At 49.5% G+C, this 10,411-nt stretch overlaps 1 protein-coding gene across 1 annotated transcript in view; it reads right to left on the bottom strand.

Annotated features, from left to right (window-relative positions):
• Positions 1-10,411, bottom strand: part of FGD5 (FYVE, RhoGEF and PH domain containing 5) — a 151,419-nt gene that overhangs the window by 41,213 nt on the left and 99,795 nt on the right. Inside the window, exons 4-5 of the mRNA XM_045290132.1 lie at positions 8,980-9,038; positions 8,837-8,867 (exon numbers count right to left, since the gene is read on the bottom strand). Coding sequence (XP_045146067.1) covers positions 8,837-8,867; positions 8,980-9,038 — 90 coding nt within the window. The remainder of the gene's footprint in view (positions 1-8,836; positions 8,868-8,979; positions 9,039-10,411) is intronic.

Here is a 10,411-nt window from a genome sequence, read left to right on the forward strand (position 1 = left end):
GGGGAAGTAACTCTCCTGCTGACATCTCACTGTTCACAAAGCTCATCTTGGCCCCAGAGCGTGGCTTGGCTGGAATGTGCTGGATTCAAAGGTGTCTTGGCAGAGCTGTTGCTGACACCCAGAGAAGAGGCAGGGCTTCAGAAGCTGAGGGTTGTTGCTGCAGAGCTTGGTGCTGCCATCACCACTGCAAAAGCCAACGCTGCCACCATATTCCCACCCAAATATACCAGGATGGCATCAGACCCTGCAAGGAGACGGGGGTGGGGAGGAGAAGGGGAAAGATGGCGCTGGGCTGTGAGCCTTTCTACATCTACGGGCTGGTGGAGGACTCACTTCCTATGTTGTCTATGTAGCTGCATCCACACAAATATCTGTACCACATTCTTTGAGCTGTCTCCTTGTCTGCTCGCTCCTTCCTATTACATGACCTCCCTGCCCCCTACGCTCCTATTTAATCTTTCACATTCTTTTCTCAATTCCGTTCCACGTGGTTCTTAAAAGAGTACAAACGCTCAGACACTCTGTACTAGTTAAGCTGAACTATTGTTTGCGTCCAAGAAAATGACTGGAGATATCTGTGGCTTCAGGTTTAAAGAGGATGTCAGGGCAATCGGTTCAGGCGGCTCCTCCCACCTCTGTGGCTCCAGAAAATCTAGAGTCCATGGAATTGGTCATTCTGTTCTTCAGTTTCCCTTTTTGATCAGATGTCTTTCATGTAATCTTTGATCACAATGTTCAGCCATGGTAGTAGGGAACGAGCCAGTTCTTCTGGTCTCCTGGCAAAGGAGGCCGTTGCTCATGTCCGCCTCCTATTCCTGATTTTCCTTCTTCCTCTGGTGCTCCAGGGGAATAGAGACCCAGTGTTGACCTTGGATGGCCACTTGGCAGCTTTTAAGCCTCTAGGCACTATGTAATGAACTAGAAGAGAATAGACCCTAAACCTTGAGACCCAGAAACCAGAGCCCATGAGGTCTGCTTCAGTATTGCGGCCCACAGCTGGCTCTGACATCCTCGGGGTCATTGTGAACCTGGGGCAAAGGTTTTCCATGCAGCCCTGGGGTGGCCTTTGATTCTGTCTTGGCGGGTTTCCATGCTCAGGGCCTGTCTCCGGCCCTGCAGGTCTTGTCATCCCTGGCATCACTGGGCACGAAAAGAAGATGCCCAGTTTCCTGATGAGGACCATGACCCCTCTGACTTGAGTGGCTGGGTGGGAGGCTTTCCATACCTTCTTTCATTCAGACTGGGCTGAGGTTTGAGCCTGGCTGCTCTACACAACTGTCGGATGACTCTGGACAAGTTGTTACTTCTCTGAGCTTCAGATTCCCCCTCTGTGACATGCTTAAATAGCACCATCAACTGGAGCATGAGGTCGCTGTGAGGCTCGTGGCAATGATAAAAATGGCTTTGTGGACTCTGAGGACACGGGCCCTGCACCCTGATGGTGGCCGCTGTCGTTTCTGGGGAGGAAAAGTTTGCACAATACCCGCTGCGAACCAAAAGCTTTGTACTCTTCTGGGGAGGCGAGGTGTTTGGTAAGATGTGCACCATGAAAGAGCTTACTGGTTGGTGGTTGGGATGTGGGAAATACAGGCTCTGTGCCTCCAACAAGCCCCCCCCCCACCAATGCTGCTCCCCAAATCAGCCTCAGATGAAGTTCCAGGGTCTCACTGCCCATCCTGATGGGTCCAAACACGTCCCAGTGAAGGCAGGTGGTCTTGCTGAAGCTACATCTAGGGGTCTTAGAAGCACCTCAGTATCTGCTACTGGTGAAAAGTCTCCAGCCTCAGGAAGTTCTGTTCACTGCCAGGTGCTCAAGGCTAGTAGGTGTAGCATCTACCTGGAGCCCTAGCCATGCGGAAGGAAGCTTCTGCTTGGCCCCAGCCTTGAGATCAGAGGATGAAAGGGAGGAAGAGCTCTAAGAGGGAAAGAACAGGCTGCCTTTAACCAGAACCAACTCTTGGCTGAGGTTCAGAAGCAGCGTGCAATGGCTACTCTCAGTCTGTCTACACAAAGCTTTTCTCTTTCCCTAAAAGAAAGAAAGAAAATGGCTTTGTGAGCTGCAGAGTGCCATCCACGTGATGGCTGTAATGTGATGTGAACTCCGACTTCTTTGAAGCAGGGCCATGTACTTTTTGTTTCCAGAGAGAAAGGCCTGGTGATTTTCTTCCACCCATCAAAACCATCTAGATCTCAAGATGAGCCCTAAGTCTGGAAGGCACTCATTGTATGCCATGGACACAGCAATGGGTTTGAGCGTACTGACTGCCGTGAAGATGACACGGGGCCTGGCGATGCTTCACTCTGTGGTACACGGGGCATCGGGCGCAGAGCTGACTTGGGAGCGGCTAATATGTTTCTAAATTGAGCATCGTGTATGATCCAGAACAGGTGCTTTATATTGTTGGCTGGCTGGCTGACTGCATGACCCTTATTTAACAGACAAGGAGAGGAAGTCAGGAGGGAGCCCAGACCAGGGTCACCCTGACGCCAAAGGCGCCCCAGTGAGGAGAAAGCGGGAGAAAAGGAAGGACAAGCAAAGACAAGATCAATGCGGCATTCACGCCACACTCCATGGGCCTTAAATATTAATTGTTCTGAAGCTGGCTTCTGGTCTGTAATTAGTTTTCACTGAATGGACTCAGTCCCCTGGGCGGGATGGCCATCATTAACACAATTCATTTAAACTGCCAGAGCGTAATTGAAATTGCCACAAACATCCACTTTCAAACTGCCTACATCGGCAGGACATGCTGAGTGCCAGCCATACCGTGACTTCCTGGAAGGTCCTTACTGTCTCAACAACTCTGCCCCAGCATCACACCTGGGGGCCCTGGCACCCACCTCATCGCGGGCAAAGGCGGGTAGAAGACACCCATAGTCACTCCTTTATTCCATCAACAGCATTCTCTGAGTGCCTGCTTTGTGCTGAATCCTGAGAGGGGGTGGAAGATAGGAAAGACCCGGTTTTGCCTTTCTAAGAGCTTAAAATCCAAGGGAAAAAGAGGACTACAAAGATGACTTCCGCTCAGCGCTATAAATATTGTGGTCGGGGAAGTATGGGGCCGTGGTAAGCCCGTGGAGGAAGCACTCCCTTGGCTCTGTCAGGGAAGCAAGATCTAAACTGAGCCAAGGGAGAGTGTTCCAGATGGGGGAACAGCATGTGCCAAGGCCCAGTGGTGGATGAGAAACTGAGAAGCTGAGTGCGCTTTGAGGGCAGTGTATATGTGAATGTGTGTAAGCATCCATGTGTGCTTACATAGACTGGACTGTCCCATGCTAATGCTGGAGGGCCAGGCAGGGGACACGCCATACAGAAACCTGCAGGCTATTCTAAGGGACGGGGGGCATAATGGTTATGCATTAGGCCGCTAACTGCATGGTCAACAGTTCGAAACCACCAGCCTCTGTGTGGGAGAAAGATGAAGCTTTCTGTTCCTGTAGAGAGTGACAGCTTCGGAACCCCTGGGAGCAGTTCTAGTCTGTCTTATAGGGCTGCTATGAGTTGGACTCAACTCCTTGGCAGTGAACTGGGGATGGTTTCTGTTTTATCCCCGGTGACTCAATCACTAGAGAGTGCTGGGCAGGGGAATAGCACAACCAGCTATCTTTCTTAGAATGTTCAGCTGGGAGTGAGACCAGGGGAGGCTGTCTCAAGACATCTGGGTGAGAGGGATGGAACCCAGGACCCAATGGTGGCCAAGGGGAGGGACAAAAGGACCGAACAGAGACAAGGGGGAGGAGAACCGACTGGCAGCTTTCCAAAGCCTACAAGAGGAAGGTCAAACTCCTGGGGCACGGAACTCCCTCGCTCACTTGCCACACCCACAAGTCCCTGTCTGCCTGCACAGCGGCCTATGTGTGGCTTGGCAGGAGTCACTTTATCTCTGTGGGCCTCAACTCATTTTCTGTAAAATGAGAATGCAGCGACATCTTGGCAAGATTGGTACAGACTGCCTTTTCTCTGACAAGCTTTAGGATTAGGTGTTGTGTCTGCTTCCCTCCAGTGCCCAGCCCAGGGGAGGTGCTCACATAATAGCAGTCAATGCTGACTGAATGCGCTAGGCCAGCGGTTCTCAACCTGTGGGTTGTGACCCCTTTAGAGGTTGAACAACCCTTTCACAGGGGTCGCCTAAGACTATCGGAAAACATATTTCCAATGGTCTTAGGAACTGAGACACCGCTCCTCTATCCGTCTCCAGGCAGATCCGCCCACATGCAGATCCGCCCACATACGAGCACCCGGCGTGAAGACTGTTACCCATGCTACACCATGCTTCAAGACAAAATTTCATTTATTTGTCATTAGAAATAAATATTTCACAATTTATCATGACATATTTTTGTGACTTATCGTGTTCAATTTGTAACAATGAAAATACATCCTGCATATTAGATATTTACATGATGATTCATAAAAGTGGCAAAATTACAGTTATGACATAGCAACGAAAATAATGTTATGGTTGGGGTCACCAGCACATGAACTGTATTCAAGGGTCGTGGCATGAGGAAGGTCAAGAACCACTGAAGTAGAGTGATGTGGGAGGAATGGTTGGTATCAGAATAGGGTAAAGACCGATGGAGCGTGGAGGCATGTTTGCTTTCTGCCTTGTGGCAATTATCAAGAGACTGACAACACAACCCACAGACATTTTGACCAACTGACAAAATATAGTTCCTAAATTGTGGGTCTACATCATATTCTGGTGAGTGGTGAGTGTGTGAGATTCTAAAAACTTGTGAGCAGTGATCTAAGAAAAACGATTGGTTTCTGCTTGTCTGGAATAAATGAGAAGGAAGGAAACCAAAGGATCATGGGGAAAAAGCCCTATTCTACAGGACTAACAGTCCACATGAACCATGGCCTCCTATCCCCTGGAACCAGCAGAAGCAGACGCTGCCAGCTCTCAGCACCCACCAGATGGTCAGGGCCACAGAAGAAGGAGCCTGATAGAACAGGAGACGACGTGGAACAGACTCAAATTCTCAACAGTGCAGACTTCACTGGACTGGTGGAGGTGAGAGACTCCCTGAGACAAAAGCCTTGGGTTCCTGGTGAAGATTTGATCTGAACTAATCCCTGAGGTCACCTTTTAGCTTAATTACCAAAATGCTCCCCAAAAGAGTATCCCCTGTAAGTACGGTGTTCCTTTTTAAAAATCACCTAGATGAGGCCAAACCGTTAACAATTACTTTACAACAAAGATGAAAGTCTAGAGCGACGCGATGGTGGAAACTAGACAGCCAGAGCCAAGTGAAGGAGCGTGTGCAGCATGGGGAGCACGCACCTGATGGCACCGAGGAGTGTAGAGATTGTTGGATGGGAACCTGATCTGCTGGGTGAACATTCCACACAAACGCACTAAAATAGTACTAAACAATAAGACAGCGCCCAGAATGAGAGGAAATGCGTGATGTGGTCAGAGTCTAGTATGCAAGGAATGCACTCTTCCATCACAGTAATGAAAAGATTAAAACAGAAAACAGTAAAAAAGAGTAGATAAAGGCTTGGCAGTTCCTCAAAAAGTGACATATGGAACTACCACATGACCCAGCAACTCCACTCCTAGGTGGATACCCAAGCGAAGGACAGGTGGATGCCCGTGACAGCACTATCTACAACAGTCACAACACAGAAAGCATACAAAGGACCACATCATTCACCCATACAAGATGATGAAGTTCAGATACATCTAAAAGTAGCTGGACCATGAGAACATTACGCTGAGCAAAATAAGCCAGACACAAAAGGTCATATATGATATGATTCCATTAAAATGAAATATCAAGAATAGATAAATTGATAGACACAGAAAGCAGATTGCTATTTGGCAGGGACTGAGGGGAGGGAGAAGTGGGGAGTGGATGTTTGGGACTAGATAGCTGTGGTTGCTCAAAACAGCGGTTACAACTCACCAGCCATGCTGGGCGCAAGATACAGCAGTCTGCTCTGGAAAGAGCGATAGCCTTGGGGGGGAGAGGACGGGCAGTTCTACTCTGTCCAGTACAGTCACTTTGAATAAAAATTGACTTGACAACAGTGGGTTTTTTGATAGGTCTAGTCTAGAAATAAATGACCATATTGTGTTCTGTGGAGACCCAGGTTTAATAGAGGTGGGTGTGAGTGGGGGCGGGGTGCTCAGAACCCAAACTCTGGCTTCCAACTCACTTAGAACCAAAGCACTTCCACTTTCATCCATTCTTCACATTAGTATTCTGAGTAAATTTTCATTTGGATACAGGTTTTAGGGCTAAATGTCTGAATTCCACCAAGTTCTCAGAGTGGGGGAACCAAGGAATTGAGGAAGGGACCTTTGAAGGTCACACATAATGTTTTCCTGGACTCTGAAACAACAAAGTCACATGCCTGGTGAGCGTCTCTGCTCACCAGCTCCAGAGCTCATACCTCCAGATACTGAGAACTCAGTTCCTGGACAACGCTGGCTTAGAAAGAAGCACATCTCTTCCTGAGGAACTACATTTGGTTTCCCTCTGAATTTTCCAAACATCAGCATGCTTGCTGTGCCCTGAACAGCCCAGAAAAGATTTAGAACAGAAACAAGGTCCTCCTTATACAACTGAAAATTATTTCTTCATGTCGTCTATGGACAAAAAGCACAACAGGTAGAGGCAGACACATTCACTATGCTTAAGGAGTACAGAATGCTCCCTGGCTCTACATTGACTTCTCCAGTAGATGAGACTGTCGGGGAGCTTGGTTTGACGTACCTTCTGCTCCCCAGCATTGTTCAAACTCATTCAACTCACCAGACCTGCCTTTCTGAATCTATTCAGATTCCCCCCTCCCCTAGCCACCGCATAAGGGAGGCAAGGACCACTCCAGCTGAGGAGGTTAAGCAAGCAAAGTTGGCCCCTCCTCATCATGGGCAGCTTGAGGATTTCAATAGTATCAAATCTCTAAGGGGTGATTTGGGGGGAGAGAGGGAGGGCTTACCATGTTAGCAACCAGGAATGGATCCAAGGTTGGAAAGTGGTTGAAAGGAGCTATGGGGCTCCTTTAAGAGGAGTGTCCCAAGCTAGGATCCGGGGTCATATTGAGGGAATTGCTGCCATTTCCATCCCCATCAATGCTGATGTCATAAATAAAGCTCCAGACCATAATTTCCCGAAACTAGCTTGTAAGCTGTGATTTTTATGGGCTCTTTCTTTATTCCCCGTCGTTGGGAAATGATTATGGATTACCGGTGGCTCCAGCAGCTTTCCAACTGGCAGGAGGCAGTGCAAACACAGATGGAAGTTTACCAGTAAAAATCCTCTGAACAAAGTCATCGCACAAGAAGGCCCAGCCCCTCTGACACGCGCCAGCTCAGGGGCAAGCGAGAGAGGAGAGAGAGGAAAGTGCCTTCCCGTTCTTGCTAGATGGTTTTTTTAGGTCTCAGGTGGGGGGGATGGGTGGTGGTGGTTCTCCATACCCAAGGGCTTCTGAGTTTAATGATGTGTGTAGTGAAGAAAAAATGAAGGGCCGGGAGAGTGCGCTGCCCTCTCCCTAGGGCCTGGGGCTCTCGGTTCAAGTGAGACTGGCGTCAGCATGGAATGACTGACATGGGTCCTGGCCTGGAGAAGTGGTGAGGACTATGGTACTCCCAGAGATGACGGCCCAAAGAACTTTGACCGTGGGGGGTGAGCGTGGGGTGGGTCTCGTGCTGGCTCAGTCACAATGTGACACTCCATGCTGAGGTTGTTGTTGTTAGCTGCCATCTAGTTGACCCTCAACTCCAAGCAACACCATGGACAATCAAACTGCCCAGTCCCACGCTATGCCCGTGATCAACAAATCTGATCGTTGGGATCCATCCGGTTTCCCATGGCTGACTTTCAAAAGGAGGTGTCTGTATTTCCTCCGTTGTCTTCGTCTAAAAGCTTCCCCCAAACCTATTCAGCACCAAAGCAACACGCAGGCTTCCAAGGACCATGGGTGGCTGCATGGGAGGTCCACTGACCTGGAATCAAGCTCGGGTCTCCCGCATGGACAGCAAGAATGCTCCAACTGAACAACCACTGCCTCCATGAGGCCTTTAAGATGTCTAGAATGTCCTAGATTTGCTCTCCCCTTTGCCTGAAAGCCCCCTTTCTTCATCAGTCTCCAGGTGGAGCTCACACTTTCCCAGGGAAGCTGACCCAGTTTCCCGACATGGCCGAGCACTCTGCACCTACACGCCCCGTAGTCACTTGTCTACCAATCTGTCCCTTTCCCTGGAGTGGCCCTGCGGGAAAGCTGACTCGCACGCTCTGTCCATGCCCAGCTCCTGTTTGTTGAACTGAATGGCACTGACTGCAAAGGGAAACACTTCAGGTGAGGCTCTTCCGATGGAACAGGGAGCAGGGCCTGTAAGAGTCAGTCTGTTTATTTATCCTCTCCCCCTCCCCCAAAGTCTAGTCTCAGATGCTCTGAAGACGCTGGAGACTCAAGTTTTATTCCCTCCGTTCTGGGGTGACTGGTTACATCTTCTTGCATACCCTAGTTGATCTTACCACCTTCTCCACACAACTGACACACACACGTACACATTCACCTGTAATCTAATGTACACATAGCCTGGAGCTGCCTAGGAAAACCTGGGCTTTCCTTCCACCCTCCTCAAAACAGGGCTGAGGAAACGCAAGCATCCTTCCAGAAACCTCAACACCTCCCACCCCACTCCCTCCCCCCTCACCAAAGCACATTAATCAGGAGACAGACTTCCCTAAAAAGCTTCGGTGAACACTTGTCTGCTGCCAATGGATTTCACCTCTGTCTCCTCACTGCTTTCTGTCTCTTTTATCATAGCCTTGTAAAAGGGCAATTAGTTTTGGACAATTAAAATGATTAACTCACCAGATGTAAGTGCTGGAGCATCTCCACGTATCTGCAGAGGGAGAGAGGGTTGAGTGTGCATATATTCCCATCCTGGATGAGCCTGGGGGAGGTGATGTTTTGTTTACAAGCTCAAGGCCATAGGCAGCTGCTTGGGGACTCACGCTTTCTCTGAAGACAGCAGTTCCTGTGCAATGGCCTGGGCTCTGGACTGTCCTTCCACCTGTGGGAGGACACAGAGCAATCAGCAGGGGCGGGCATCAATGAGGGCAGCAGCAGGAGGCCCTGCTCCGTTTAAGCAGTAGGGTTAGAGAACATGCTACCAGGCTGCCTGAAGCCACTGCCTGAGACCCATCCCACATCGTTCTTCTTTTTCAAAATCTCAGCAGTTTCACTGGCATATAATCCGAAAAGCATACAATTTCCCAAGTCCTTCTTAGCACTTTCTCTGACACGCAAGAGTCCTGGTGGAGGAGTGGGTTATACACTGAGCTGATAATCTGAAGGTCAGCAGTTCAAAACCACAAGCTGTTTTGAAGGAGAAAGATGAGGCTTTCTATTCCAGTAGAGATTTCTGCTCTCGGAAACCCATAGGGGCAGTTCTACCCCATCCTATAGCGTCACTATGACTCAAAATTGATTGAATGGCAGTGGGTTTCTCTGGGACTCATTACCTGTGTGGTCTTCGACAAGTTATGTAGCCTCTCTGCACCTCAGTTTCCTCATCTGTAACTGTGGATATTAATAGCATCCCACTCTGAAGCCTGTTGAGCTAGCACACAGTCTGCTGCCTGGCAGGTAGCAGATGGTCCATATAGGGCCCCCTCATGATTGCATGGCCTTTGCCTCCTCCTCACCAGCCGCCAGAAGTCTAGACCAACTTGTCCTTCTCTGTGCACGGTGAGCTCCCTGACCTTCCTTTTCGTACACCCTGCTCTCATGTCTCCTTCTGCCTGGTTAACTCTCAGCCATCCTTTAAGCCTTAGTGTGGTCATCACCTTCTCTGGGAACCCTTTCCTGATTCCTTCTCCCAGAATCAGCTGGGTTAGGTATTCTGTCTGAGCACACCTCTCTCCTACCATCTATCAATTATGCCTTCCCGGGAGGGGAGGGAGCTGTGTCTGGCAGACAGAAGGTTCCCCTTTGTTAACAAAATGGAGTGATGTGTATAAGGAAGGAGGTAGAGAAAGAAGGAAAGATGAATGCATGAATGTTCACTCCACTTGGGAAGCACTGCTTGTGACTGACCTCAGAAGGTAAGCCCTTTAACCCACTGAGTCCCAGTTCCCACACTCACAACATTTGGGAATAAGCTGAGATTGGATCTATAAAAAGAAAGAATGAACAGGGGGTGAGGCAGCTGTCTAGGCGACTCCACAAACACCTCTCTTTTTTATGGCTTCAAACGAGTTGGGTATCAGATACGGCAGGAGGCTGGGATCCAGAGGTGCAAAGACGGTACAGGACAACCCAACAAAGCAGCCAGTTGACACCAAGTGCACAACAGGCAGGTACAGTGGGGCACAGACCCATGGTGGAGCCGAGGGCAGTCCGGTGGACATCCGGGCTGTTGCTCCAGCTCCACTAGTGCTCCTA

This window comes from Echinops telfairi, unplaced genomic scaffold (assembly GCF_000313985.2).
Source record: "Echinops telfairi isolate 266 unplaced genomic scaffold, ASM31398v2 ScPeMD7_31;HRSCAF=116, whole genome shotgun sequence".
In the NCBI taxonomy this organism is placed as follows: Eukaryota; Metazoa; Chordata; class Mammalia; order Afrosoricida; family Tenrecidae; genus Echinops; species Echinops telfairi.